At 43.4% G+C, this 14481-nt stretch overlaps 1 protein-coding gene and 1 non-coding gene across 6 annotated transcripts in view; one reads left to right on the plus strand and one right to left on the minus strand.

The window, feature by feature from the left end:
• LOC101118184 (cytochrome P450 4F3-like) overlaps positions 1–13695 on the plus strand; it is a 30745-nt gene extending 17050 nt beyond the window's left edge. For all 5 annotated transcript variants that reach the window (XM_042249747.2, XM_012177756.5, XM_027979067.3 and 2 more), the window contains exons 8-13: positions 7136–7202; positions 7386–7515; positions 10073–10206; positions 10302–10366; positions 10554–10636; positions 11027–13695. In XM_042249747.2, coding sequence (XP_042105681.1) covers positions 7136–7202; positions 7386–7515; positions 10073–10206; positions 10302–10366; positions 10554–10636; positions 11027–11204 — 657 coding nt within the window. In that variant the 3' untranslated portion in view covers positions 11205–13695. The remainder of the gene's footprint in view (positions 1–7135; positions 7203–7385; positions 7516–10072; positions 10207–10301; positions 10367–10553; positions 10637–11026) is intronic.
• TRNAM-CAU (transfer RNA methionine (anticodon CAU)) lies at positions 12968–13039 on the minus strand. The gene has a single exon. It is a non-coding gene; the product is annotated as a tRNA-Met (tRNA).
• Positions 13696–14481: the final 786 nt, after the last annotated feature.

Below are 14481 nucleotides of genomic sequence, written 5' to 3' on the forward strand. Positions count from 1 at the left end.
CTTTTCAGGTGTGCCATGTGTCTCTTCTGGGAAGCTGATTTCTGGCTGTGACCCTCCCAGCGGATGTCGACCGTCCAGAATACCAAGAAGTCTTGGTTAGCAGCAAAGCCTGCTTGCAGTTTGGTAGATGATCCCTCTCTGGGGCCACGATTGCCCCCTTCTGGCTCTGGCTGCCCTCACCTGCCTGTCTCCAGTGGGGGATGGGCCAGTCCACTGTCGGCTAGCTCTGCTCAGTCCTTTGTTCTGTGAGCGGGCCTGGTGGTGTCTTGCTGCTGCTGCTGCTAAGTCACTTAAGTCGTGTCCGATTCTGTGCGACCCCATAGACGGCAGCCCATCAGGCTCCCCCATTCCTGGGATTCTCCAGGCAAGAACACTGGAGTGGGTTGCCATTTCCTTCTCCAATGCATGAAAGTGAAGAGTGAAAGTGAAGTCACTCAGTCATGTCTGACTCTTAGTGACCCCATGGACTACAGCCCACCAGGCTCCTCTGTCCATGGGATTTTCCAGGCAAGAGTACTGGAGTGGGGTGCCATTGCCTTCTCCGGGTGGTGTCTTAGGTTAGGGCTTTTCACAGGATAGCTATCCCACAGTCTGGTTTGCTATTTCAAGTTAGTTCCCTCAGATTGCCCTCAGGGCATTAAGGCCCGGTCCTTACTCTAAGCAATGCAGCCCATGCCTCCCTGCCCAGCCCCCTCTTGCTAGTGGTGGATGCGGGCATCTGCACTGCTTCTCCTCTTAGAGTTACTGTTGGACACATAATCTTTTGAAGACAATGAGCTGCTTTTCTGGGTGCCTGATGTCCTCTGCCAGCATTCAGAAGTTGTTTTGTGGAATCTGCTCAGCTTTCAAATGTTCTTTTCGTGAATTTGTCGGGGAGAAAGTGGTCTCCCCGTCCTATTCCTCCACCTTCTTAGGACCCAAGTGTATGATCTTTTTAATATGTTGTTGGATTCTGTTTGCTAGAATTTTGTTGAGGATTTTTGCATCTATGTTCATCAGTGATCCTGGCCTGTAGTTTTCTTTTTTTGTGGCATCTTTCTCTGATTTTGGTATTAGGGTGATGGTGGCCTCATAGAATGAGTTTGGCAGCTTACCTTCCTCTGCAATTTTCTGGAAGAGTTTGAGTAGGATAGGTGTTAGCTTTTCTCTAAATTTTTTGGTAGAATTCACCTGTAAAGCCATCTCATCCTGGGCTTTTGTTTGTTGGAAGGTTTCTGATTACAGTTTTGATTTCTGTGCTTGTGATAGGTCTGTTTCTTCTGCTGCTGCTAAGTCACTTCAGTTGTGTCTGACTCTGTGCGACCCCATAGACGACAGCCCACCAGGCTCCTCTATCCATGGGATTCTCCAGGCAAGAATACTGGAGTGGGTTGCCATTTCCTTCTCCAATACATGCATGCATGCTACGTCACTTCAGTCATGTCCGACTCTATGCGACCCTATGGACAGCAGACCACCAGGCTCCTCTGTCCACAGGATTCTCTAGGCAAAATACTGAAGTGGGTTGCCATTTCCTTCCCCAGATAGGTCTGTTAAGATTTTCTATTCTTCCTGGTTCAGGTTTGGAAAGTTATACTCTTCTAAGAATTTGTCCATTTCTTCCAAAATGTCCATATTACTGGCATATAGTTGCTGATAGTAGTCTGTTATGATCCTTTGTATTTCTGTCATCTGTTGTGATTTCTCCGTTTTCATTTCTATTTTTTTTTTTATTTTATTCTTCTCGCTTTTTTACTTGATGAGTCCAGCTAATGGTTTGTTTATTTTATTTATCTTCTCAAAGAACCAGCTTTTTGTTTTGTTGATTTTTGCTATAGTCTCCTTTGTTTCTTTTTCATTTATTTCTGCCCTAATTTTTATTTCTTTCCTTCTACTAACCTTGGGGTTCTTCATTTCTTCTTTTTCTAGTTGCATTAGGTGTAGTTAGGTTATTTATTTGATTTTTCTGTTGTTTCTTGAGGTAAGCTTGTATTGCTATGAACCTTCCCCTAGCACTGCTTTTACTGAATCCCATAGGTTTGAGGTTGTTGTGTTTTCATTTTCATTCGTTTCTATGCATATTTTTATTTCTTTTTTATTTCTTCTGTGATTTGTTGGTTATTCAGAAGTGCGTTGTTTAGCCTCCATATGTTTGTATGTTAATAGTTTTTTCCCCTATAGTTGACATCTAATCTTACCACATTGTGATCAGAAAAGATGCTTGAAATGATTTCAATTTTTTTGAATTTACCAAGGCTACATTTATGGCCCAGGATGTGATCTATCCTGGAGAAGGTTCCATGTGAACTTGAGAAAAAGATGAAACTCATTGTTTGGGGGTGAAATGTCTTATAGATATCATTTAGGTCTAACTGGTCCATTGTATCATTTTCTGTGTAGTTGATCTATCCATAGGTGTGAGTGGGGTATTAAAGTCTCCCACTATTATTGTGTTACTGTTAATTTCCCCTTTCATACTTGTTAGCATTTGCCTTACATATTGTGGTACTCCTATGTTGGATGCTTATATATTTATAATTGTTATATCTTCTTCTTGGATTGATTCTTTGATCACTATGTAGTGGCCTTCTTTGTCTCTTTTCACAGCCTTGATTTGAAAGTCTATTTTATTTGATATGCATATTGCTACTCCTACTTTCTTTTGGTCTCCATTTGCATGAAATACCTTTTTCCAGCCTTTCACTTTCAGTCTGTATGTGTCCCTTGTTTTGAGGTGGGTCTCTTACAGACAGCATATATGGGGTCTTGTTTTTGTATCCATTCAGCCAGTCTTTGTCTTTTGGTTGGGGCATTCAACCCATTTACATTTAAGGTAATTATTGATAAGTATCATTCCACTGCCATATACTTTATTATTTTGGATTAGAGTTTATACACCCTTTCTGTGTTTCCTGTCTAGAGAAGATCCTTTAGCATTTGTTGGAGAGCTGGTTTGGTGGTGCTGAATTCTCTCAGCTTTTGCTTGTCTGTAAAGCTTTTGATTTCTCCTTCATATTTGAATGAGATCCTTGCTGGGTACAGTAATCTAGGCTGTAGGTTTTTCTTTCATCACTTTAAGTATGCCCTGCCATTCCCTTCTGTCCTGAAGAGTTTCTATTGAAAGATCAGCTGTTATCCTTATGGAAATTCCCTTGTGTGTTATGTGTTGCTTTTCCCTTGCTGTTCTTTGTTAATTTGATTAATATGTGTCTTGGGTGTATTGCCTTGGGTTTATCCTGTTTGGGACCCTCTGGGTTTCTTGGATTTAGGTGGCTATTTCCTTCCCCATTTTAGGGAAGTTTCCAACTATTATCTCCACAAGTATTTTCTCATGGTCTTTCTTTTTGTCCTCTTCTCCTGGGGCTCCTATGATTCGAATGTTGGGACATTTAACATTGTCCCAGAGGTCTCTGAGATTGTCCTCATTCTTTAAATTCTTTTTTTTTTCTCTCTGCTTCATTTATTTCCACCATTCTATCTTCCACCTCACTTATCCTATCTTCTGCCTCAGTTGCTCTACTGTTGATTCCCTCCAGAGTGCTTTTGATCTCACTTATTGCCTTATTAATTATTGATTGACTCTTCTTTGTTTCTTCTTGGTCCTTGTTAAACCTTTCTTGCATCTTCTCAGTCCTTGTCTCTAGTCTACTTATCTGTAACTCCATTTTGTTTTCAAGATTTTGGATCATTTTCACTATCATTATTCTGAATTCTTTATCAGGTAGACTCCCTATCTCCTCCTCTTTTGTTTGGTTTGGTGGGCTTTTATCCTGTTCCTTAACCTGCTGAATATTTCTCTGCCTTTTCATCTTGTTTAGATTGCTGTGTTTGGGGTGACCTTTCTGTATGCTGGAAGTTTGTGGTTCCTCCTTATTGTAGAGGTTCCTCCCTGTGGATGGGGTTGAACGAGTGGCTTGTCAAGGTTTCCTGGTTAGGGGAGCTTGCATCGGGTTCTGGTAGGTGGAGCTGGATCTCTTCTCTCTGGAGTGCAATGAAGTGTTCAATAGTGAGTTTTGAGATGTATATGAGTTTGGTGTGACTTTTGGCCACCTGTATTTTAATGCTCAGAGTTATGTTCCTGCATTGTTGTAGAATTAGCTTGGTATGTCTTGCTCTGAAACTTGTTGGCTCTTGGGTGGAGTTTGGTTTCAGTGTAGGTATAGAGGCTTTGGATGAGCTCTTGTTGGTTAATGTTCCCTGGAATCAGGAGTTTTCTGGTGTTCTCAAGTTTTGGACTTAAGCCGCCTGCCTCTGGCTTTCAGTCTTATTCTTACAGTGGCCTCAAGACTTCTCCATCCATACAGCACCAATGATGAAACATCTAGGTTAATGGTAAAAGATTCTCCACAGTGAGGGACACCCAGAGTTACATGGTTCACAGAGTTACATGGAGAATAGAAGGGGGAGAAGGAAGATAGAGGTGACCAGGAGGAGATGAGGGGGAATCAAAAGGGGCGAGAGCAATATAGCCAGTAATCAATTCCCTATGTATTCTCCACAGTCTAGAACACTCAGAGAGGTTCGCAGTTACATATCGAAGGGAAGAGGGAAGAAGGAGATGGAGGTGACCAAAAGAAGAGAGGGAGTCAAAAGGAGAGAGACAAATGTAGCCAGTAATCGTACCCTAAGTGTTTTCCACAGCCCAGAACACCCAAAGAGATTCACAGATTCAGGTAGAGAAGAGAAGGGGGAGGGAGGAGATAGAGGTGACCTGGGGGAGAGAAAGGAGAGTCAAAAGGGGAGAGAGCAATCAAGCCAGTAATCACACTTCTAAGTAAAAATGGGTACTGAAGATTAGATTCTTAAAGGTACAAAATTGATAACAAATACCAAAAAGCAAAGATTAAAAACCCTAGAGTAGAAGTTAGACTCTCAAAAATATAATATTAAAAAAATCACAAAATTTATAAAATATATATATATATGAAATTTGCTTTAAAAATAGGGTCTTTTTTGCAAGGTAATAGTAGGTTATAAAAATTAAAATTAAAGGACTAATAAAGAACTTAAAAATAAAAACACTTTTAAATGATAATAATAAAAAATATCTAGGAATTTCTCTGGAGCTGTTGAGGGCAGTATGGGGTCAGTTCAGTTTCAGACAGTTCCTTGTTCCAGCTTATACTTCTTCTCAAGGTCCATAGGCCCCTTCCAATGTAGTCAGTGCTAAATACAGGGTTTTAATCTGTTGCACCTGTCACTTCCAAAGCGATTCCCTCTTCATTTCTTTTGGCCTCCTCTGTTTGCAAGTCTCTTCAGTGTCTAATTTCCACCCTAATAAAAGGGGGCTAAGGTGTTCATTTATGTAGGCTCACTTGTTCAGTTGTGCTGTGGGAAGAGAGGAACACTGCAAGCAAATATCACTGGCATGTGTGGGGAGTGCTCGCAGTGTCTGAGCCACACTGGGTTTGCCCCCACTCATGGCACGTGTGCTTTCTTGGTCTACACTGCTCAGGCTCCAGGTTGTTCTGCAGCAGAACTGTCCAAAGAAGGCCCTGGGCTGCGTCCACTTCCCAGGTCTAAGCTGCTCATGTTCAGGTTCTCAGGTACTCAAGGCACAGACTTGGTTGGGCCTGCATTTTGTGTCCTTCCCAGGTCCGAGCAGCTCAGGTGACCAGATGCTTGGCGAGTGCACTGTCTCAGGTGTGTGGTGCGTCTCATCACCTCCCCAGTCTCAGCCGCTCAGTTTCCTGGGTGCACAGTGAGAGCACCATCTCAGGTGTGCCATGTGTCTCCTCTGCAGAGCTGATCTCAGGCTGTGACCCTCCTGGCAGACGTCAACTGTCCAGGATCCCAGGAAGACTTTGTTAGCAACCGGGGGAGGGGCTGCTCTGCAACCAGCTAGCTCTCCTCTGTTATTCGCTCAATCCTTTGTTCTGTGAGTGGACCAGGCTGTGCCTTAGGTTAGAGCTTTTCAGGAGAAATTTCTCTCTCTCTCTCTCTGGTTTTTTTTTTTGTTTGTTTTTTCCCTCTCTCTCTCTGGTTAACCCACAGTTTGGTTTGCTATCTCAAGTTAGGTCCCTCAGATTATCCCCAGGGCATTCAGGCCCAGTCCTTACCCTAAGCATGCAACCCGCACCTCCCTGTTCAGCCCCCCTTGCTGCTGGCAGGCACAAGCATCTGGGCTACTTCTCCACTGGGAGTTGTGGTTAGGTGTGTATTCTGTGGGTTGTTTTTTCTTTTTTCCTCCTGGTTATGTTGCCTCTGAGATTCCAAAACTCCCCGCAGACCTGCCAGTGAGAGGGTTTCCTGGTGTTTGGAAACTTCTCCTTCATGACTCCCACCCCAGGATGGGTCTCCATCCCTAACTCTTTTGTCTCTCTTTTTGTCTTTGTGTGTGTGTGTCCTACCTCCTTTCAAAGAGAATGGGCTGCTTTTCTGGGTGCCTGGTGTCCTCCACCAGCATTCAGAAGTTGTTTTTTAGAATTTTCTCAGCATTCAAATGATCTTTTGATGAATTTGTGGAGGAGAAAGTGGTCTCCCTGTCCTATTCATCCACCATCTTAGTTCTGCCCCCCCTAACTTATTTATTTTAATTGGAGGCTAATTACTTTACAATATTGTAGCAGTTTTATTTCCAGTTTTTGAAATTTGGAACATACACAGGACTTCTCCTTCTTTCCTGTGTTCGAGGAGGGAAGGGAGGAGGAAAAAGAGAGAGGAAGGAAGGGAAGGGAGGGGAGTAGAGGGGAAGGGAAAATAGTGGAGAGGAGAGAAGAATAGACAAGAGCAGAGCAGAAATGAGAAGAAGTTGTTTCGGAGCTTAATAAGAACCTCTTCACTGAGAAGGCAAAGATTGCATGTTCTACAGGTGTACAACCCATTTCTTATCTCCAGGAGGCATTAGGAATGGGTTTTAATCTCTACTTCTAAGGTAAACTTGTCATCAGTCATCCTGTAACCCAGGTTACATCATGTAGAAACATGAAAATATTTATGGATCATTGATTCCCTTTACCATGGATGCCACAGGAGGCAAAGAATTCAAGGAGGAGGTCTGTGGGTGGGGCATCTGGTGGTACTGAGCAAAGGAGGTCTAGGACTTCGGGTTGAGCTTGGGTTTCTGGATGGATAATGGAGCTTCAGAGATTGTCTCAGTTTAGGCTCAGGGACCCTCAGAACTTGTGTGAATCTGGGAATCTTGCTTTCTCTCCAGGATGAAGATGGGAAGGGATTATCAGATGAAGACATCCGAGCTGAAGCTGACACCTTCATGTTTGAAGGTGAGGGTCCCAGTGTGTAACTACACAGAGGGATAGGTCTCTCCCCCAGCCCAGGAACTTGGCAAGTGGACACTGGATCACGCCACCCCTCCCCAGCCTCCCATGGGCCTTAAGGTGAGGGTTTTGTCCACACTCTAGTGCTGAAGTAGGCCAGAGATCCAAGTCTCTCTGCATGCTCCTCAGGCCATGACACCACAGCCAGTGGCCTCTCCTGGGTCCTGTACAACCTTGCAAAACACCCAGAATACCAGGAACGCTGCCGGCAGGAGGTGCAAGAGCTCCTGAAGGACCGTGAGTCTAAAGAGATTGAATGGTGAGTGCAAGTCTTTGTGGCCTTTTTCTGATCCCCTGCTTCCTGGCTTTGGAAGAGTGAAAATATTCTTGTGGATTTTGTCTTTATTTCTTAGTGGGAATGTGAGAAGATTCCAGAAACAGGGTCTGGGAAAAGTTTGCAGGTTTGGAGGACAGAAAGTCCTGCACTAACTAGCAACAATGTGTGAGGGCAGATGATACCAGTGAGCACCTATTCAGTAAATGAACTTTCCCTCCACTTCTTTACTTTTCTCTCTGAAGTCACATGTTTTCAAATCTCTTCATTCTATTTCCTCATATCTTAATTCCTCATATTATTTAGTCCAGGATTTAAAAGGAACACCTGAGGACTAAAGTCATTCAACTCCTTTCCAGGAATATCTGCATCTTCTTCCATCCATTCCCCATTTAGGAAACACTGCAAAACTGCCTCCCTCTCTCCAGTTCTATGCCATCTCCAATTCTCCCCACCTCATTGTGTGTCCTGGAAATTCAGGAAGGACCAGTCCCAGTTTTTGCCTTCCAGGATCTTCCAGCTTGATGGGAGATAGTCCCAGGTCAGGACACTCCCAGTGTGCATGGACCAGGCTGGAGTTTGATATGATAGGCTTGTGGAAAACAGATTACTTAATAATATTAACATACTATTCCAGAGTGTGGAATGGATATCCATTTTTAGATATCCATATAATCTTTAGGCTTTTAATAGAGTCTAAAATTTTAGCATAGAGATCTTAGGCAGCTTTTGCTAAACAAACCCTTAGGAACCTCTTGTGCCTATGGTGAATCATAGTCTATCTGGATTGAGAAACATTTATAAGTTCATTTGGAATATAGACATTCACATGTCTTTCAGATATTTTATATCATCACCATTTTTCTCTCATCTATTATATTATTTCTAAAGAAAAACTAATAATTTATGGGTATAAATTTCTTGCCCAGTGAACATAGTAAGTGCTAGATATGGTCTTATACCAACAGGACAATGAAAGATCGTTTATAATAAAAACTCTTGTAACAACTGGAGAGCTACATGGAAAAAGGTTAATTCAGCATGATCTTATGTCTTATCAGAAAATAACATATACACTAATCAAAGAGTCAAAACAAAAAATAAAAGAGCCTTGGGACATCCCTAGTGGTCCAGTGGTTAAGAATTCACCTTGAAATGCAGGAGACTTAGGTTTGATCGCTGGTCAGGGAACTAAGATCCCATGTGCACAGTAGCAACTAAGCCCACAAGCAGCTGAACAGAGTCCATGGGCCCAGTGAAAGATCCCACCTGACACAACAAAGATCTGATGCGACTAAGATCTGCTGAAACCAAACAAATAAATATTTTTTTCAGAAAATAATAAAATAAAGGATTCTTAAAGGCTCTAGAAGAAACCAGGGGAAATTATTTTATAGCTCTAGAGTAGGAAAAGTCTTATTTTGGACACAAGTCCCAAGAGATGTACAAGAAAAGTTTGACACACTGTTACATGAAAAAGATACAGAGCAATGTGTATGGTATACAGCATGATACTGCACAATTATTAATGCAAAAAAAGTACTCCTGGAAGGATACATAAAAAATAACCACTAGTCAAACTGTGAGGAAGGAAAATGAGTGATATTGAGGCATGGGGTGGTGTTTTGTGGTTTTCCGATTTGGAACTAGCTAACTATGTCAGCTATTGAGAATTTAAATCACCACACAAAATTAAGGGGATAAGGAAGAAGAATTCAGTCCCCTTACTGGGTCTTATCTTCATTATTTGTACAAGATTTCCAGTGAGTTGCTTCCCTGATGGCTCAGTTGGTAAAGAATCTGCCTGCAATGCAGGTGACCCCAGTTTGATTCCTGTGTTGGGAAGATTCGCTGGAGAAGGGAAAGTCTACCCACTCCAGTATTCTTGGGCTTCCCTTGTGGTTCAGCTGGTAAAGAATCTCCCTACAATGCAGAAGACCTGGGTTCGATCCCTAGGTTGGGAAGATCCGCTGGAGAAGGGAAAGGCTACCCACTCCAGTATTCTGGCCTGGAGAAATCCACGGACTGTATCACAAAGAGTCGGATGCGACTCTCACTTTCACTTTTTCCAGTGAACTCTCTTGTTTTCTAAGTATAAAACCACTATCTGCCAAAAATAACACATTTACCCCCATGTTTCAAATGGCATTTCTCTCTTTTTCCCCCTTCTAAGCTCATTGGCTAGTATCCCTAGTGCTGTTATAAATAAGAGTAAACATTGAATCTGACTTTTTATTTCCTTCTCATTTGCCTTTTGATTTTTCTCTTACCATAAAGAATATTTCACTTTTAAACAAATTAGTATAGTTTCTTTTTGGTTGGTTCTTTGATGTTTTGCTTAGAAAAGCTTCTAAAAATATGTGGCTACTTCTGTGATTTTTCTTTCTTTTTAGGAACCATCTTATAAAGCATAATGGGTTTGGCACTATCTGATCCATCTGTGATTATGTAATAAACAGAGGGATCTTATAGGGCAGTAGGAGTGCTGGAGGGTGGCATGTCTATTTTTGCTCCCTGGATGATTGTCATGGGGTTTCCTTAGGGACGATCTGGCTCAGTTGCCCTTCCTGACCATGTGCATCAAGGAGAGTCTGCGGTTGCACCCCCCAGTCACGGCCATCTCCCGCCGCTGTACCCAGGACATCACGCTTCCAGATGGCCGGGTCATCCCCAAAGGTGCTCACAATGACTATGGAATGAGGCTCCTGGTTAGAAAGGGGGCCCATCAGGCAGGTTGAGCCTAATTCTGACTGGTCCCTCCTCTTCCACAGGTGTTATCTGCCTCATCAGCATTTTCGGGACCCACCACAACCCATCTGTGTGGCCAGACCCTGAGGTGATGCCTCCGCCACGCCATACCTCTATCATCCCTGTCCATTCCCTTTGGGGGACCCAAGGGCAACTACAGAATTCTGATTGGCCAATCAGACATCACCTCCATCCCATTATACACACATCTGCCTCTCTAAGGATCGACGTTCTGGGAGATACCACCCAGAAACCCTGTCTTGTCTTGCCCCCAGGTCTATGACCCCTTGCGCTTCGAGCCAGAAAACATCAAGGGGAGGTCACCTCTGGCTTTTATCCCCTTCTCAGCGGGTCCCAGGTGAGGGCATTGGGCATTTGAAGTGACGATTGAGTAGTGGGAGGCAGGGATCTGGGACTAAGATTCCAGGCTTAACTGTAGGGGCCAGGAAGGGGGAACATTTAAGACTGTGCTTCCCTCCCCTCCCCCAGACATAATGGCAAGGGCCTAGGGAATGGTGGGAGGCACAAGAAGGGGTCCACAGTGTGCTGAGGGGCCGGTTTCCCTGTGTTCTGGTCTGAGTTCAGGACTGGAGTGTGGGCAAGGGTCTGGGAATATGCAAGCCCACGTGGGGGTTCCTGGCACGGTTAGCTTCCCTCTCTACCACTGTGCATGTAAGTTGTGGGCCAGGTGCTATGGGGCCCAGATGAGGGATTCGGGTGCAGTCAGAGCCCCTGATCTTGCCCACAGGAACTGCATCGGGCAGACATTCGCCATGACAGAGATGAAGGTGGTCCTGGCGCTCACACTACTGCGGTTCCGCGTCCTGCCGGATGAGGAGGAGCCTCGCCGGAAGCCAGAGCTGATCCTGCGCGCGGAGGGCGGACTTTGGCTGCGGATGGAGCTGCTGAGCACAGGGCAGCAATGACACACCCACCTTCTGGCCTGAGATCCGCCATGACCATAGACACCTCACTGCAGATTCCAAGGAATAAATCTGGGACTTCGCTGGCGGTGCAGTGGTTAAGACTTTGTGCTTCCACTGCAAGGGGACGGGATCCTGATTCGGGAGCTCACGTCTGTCCCAAGCCTCACTGAGAGCCAGCAGAGGGCCCCTGGGGCCTGGACGGATCCAGGCAGATGGGTGTGTCTGTGAACCTGGTGGGGGAAGTGGGGGAGGAAGAGGGTGGGGGAATGGAGGCGATTTTTTTTATGATAGCTGGAGCTCCATCTTGGATCATTAGGACAAGATGACTTTTTAAGGAAGGTGAAGCAGAGAGCTAGATGCAGTCAGGGTCAAATGACCCTGGATCCACCACTCCCTCCTTCCAAAGGTTTGCCATTTTTACCTATTTGGCTGGGTTGGGGGAAATCTCTCTCTAAGCCTCAGTGCCTTTATTACATAATAGTAGCCACCTTACTGCGCTGTTGTGGAGATTTATAAAAAGCTTGTGCAAAATGACTGACTCAGTATCTGGTAAGCAGTCCTACAGAATGTGCATTCATTTCCACACTTTGTGATGTTTTTGCATCACTTTCTCACATTTAAAATGCTTTAAAGTCATAAAAGTTATACTGAAGTTTGGGGACATGCAGAAACCTGCTGTTGAAGAAAATTGCCATTAGAAGATTGAGCAAATTCAAAATCTACATAGTTAGATCTGTTACACAGTTACAAGCTGCTCTGCTGTGAAACAGACCTGAAGCTAAGGACCAAAAAGAAATTTTTTCCCTCAGAGAGGCATGACCCAGGACTTCATTTTCATCAGGATGTTCTAGAAAGTGGAGGTGAAGAGAGTTCCCAATAGTGAGAGAAGGTGGAGGGGGCAGGAGTGGGGCCACTTCCTTCAGCACCTGGGATAGCGGCTGCTCCAGGACTAGCCCCACTGAGGTGGCAGGGGGTCCTGGGATAGTCTTAGTATCAGACCCTTTTGGGGTTCTACAAGCTGGGGTCAGAAGACTTAATGATTGAATAATAAGAAATAAATCCTATAACACGAAATTAGTAAATATTTCATGTATTCTAAGCTGAAAATTGCATATGTTTCTGTTTGCCTTCAGAGTTCTTATTAAAATGGTTTTCTTTAAAAACAAAACAGAAAAGTGGGAGGAACTGCCCTGGTGGTCCAGTAGCTTAGACTCAGAGTTCGCAATGCAGGTAGCCCAGGTTCAATATCTGGTCCACGAATGATATTCCGCATGCCGCAACTAAGAGTTTGCATTATGTAAATAAAGATTCTGCATGCTGCGACGGAGACCCAGAACAGGCAGATAAATAAGTAAATACTTATTAATGTTTTTCCTTTCCCCCAAATTATACCTTGTCATAGAAAAAAACACAGCAAAGAAAAAGTAAGAAATAAAAATCATATCTATAATCAAAACACGCCAAAGTAATCACTTCATAGTCTCTCAATTATACTGCCAAATTTTAAAGTGAAAATATCAGTCACACCCAGCTCTTTGCGACTCCATGAACTGCAGCCTGCCAGGCTCCTCTGCCCATGAAATTTTCCTAGCAAGAGTACTGGAGTGGGTAGCTATTCCCTTCTCCAGGGGATCTTCTTGACCCAAGGATCGAACCTAACTCTCACACATTGCAGGCAGATTCTTTACTGGCTGAGCCACCAGAGAAGCCTATGAAATACACTTTCTCAGAGGCCACATGTACTCAAGAGTCTACAAAATCTTTAGCAGAGGATGGTTTCGATCCATCGACCTCTGGGTTATGGGCCCAGCACGCTTCCGCTGCGCCACTCTGCTCTGCCTTCTTAACTTCAAATTTCTACATAATCCTTAACAGTAAAAATTTGACTTTACTTCTGAATATATTACATTTACATATAATCTCCCTTTAAAATTTTGATTTTACTGGCTAAAAGCACATGGAAATATCTGAACATCATGAGTCATTAGGGAAATGCAAGTCAGTGCCACAAGGTGATATCACTTCACACCCACTAGGATGACAAAATGGAAGATCACAAGTGTAGGTAAGGATGCAGGGGTAATTGGAACCCTAATATATTGCTGTTGTGAATATAAGAGTGCAGCCACTATGGAAACAGCTTGGTGTTTTCTCAATAAATTAAGCCTAAAATTGCTTTGTGACCATACCATCCTATGACTGGGCATGTATCCAAAAGAATTGAAAACAGAAATTTGAGGGGGGTTCAGGATGGGGAACATGTGTACACCTGTGGCGGATTCATGTTGATATATGGCAAAACCAATACAATATTGTAAAGTAATTAGCCTCCAATTAAAATAAATAAATTTAAATTTTTAAAAAGAGTTGTATACATCCCTTCAGTATTGGCACACCCACAGTTGCCTAAAGTTGAATATTTGGGAAACAATTCAAATATTCATTAACAGATAAGTGAATAAAGAAAGTAAGTTATATCCATAACAAGAAATGTTGTTGTTGAATTATTAATTCATACCCGACTCTGCAACCCCATGGACTGCAGCACACCAGACTCCTCTGTCTTCCACTGTCTCTTGGAGTTAGCTCAAATTCATGTCCATTGTATCAATGATGCCGTCCAAACATCTCATCCTCTGCTGCCCCCTTCTCCTCCTGCCCTCAGTCTTTCCCAGCATTAGGGTCTTTTTCAATAAGCCAGCTCTTCTCATGGGATGGACAGAGTATTTGAAATTCAGTTTCAGCATCAGTCCTTTCAATGAATGTTAAGGGTTGATTTCCTTTAGGATTGACTGGTTTGATCTCCTTACTGTCCAGGAGATTCTCAAGGGTCTCCTCCAGCACCACAATTACAAAGCATCAATTCTTCAGCAGTCAGCCTTCTTTATAGTCCAACTCTCACAGCCACACATGACTACTGAATAGACCATAGCTTTGACAGTACAGACCCTTGTCAGCAAAGCAATGTCCCTGCTTTTTAACGTGCTGTCTAGGTTTGTCATAGCTTTTCTTCCCAAGGAGCAAGTGTCTTTTAATTTCATGGCTGTAGTTACCATCCGCAGTGATTTTTAAGCCCAAGAAAATAAAATCTGCCACTGCTTCCACTTTTCCCCCTTCTATTTGCCATGAAGTGATGGAACCAGATGTCATGATCTTAAGTTTTCTAATGGTGAGTTTTAAGCCAGCTTTTTCACTCTGCTCTTTCACTCTCATCAAGAAGCTTTTTGCTTTCTGCTATTTGAGTGATATCATCTACATATCTCAGGTTGTTGACATT

The sequence above is a fragment of the Ovis aries genome, chromosome 5 (assembly GCF_016772045.2).
Source record: "Ovis aries strain OAR_USU_Benz2616 breed Rambouillet chromosome 5, ARS-UI_Ramb_v3.0, whole genome shotgun sequence".
Lineage (NCBI taxonomy): Eukaryota > Metazoa > Chordata > Mammalia > Artiodactyla > Bovidae > Ovis > Ovis aries.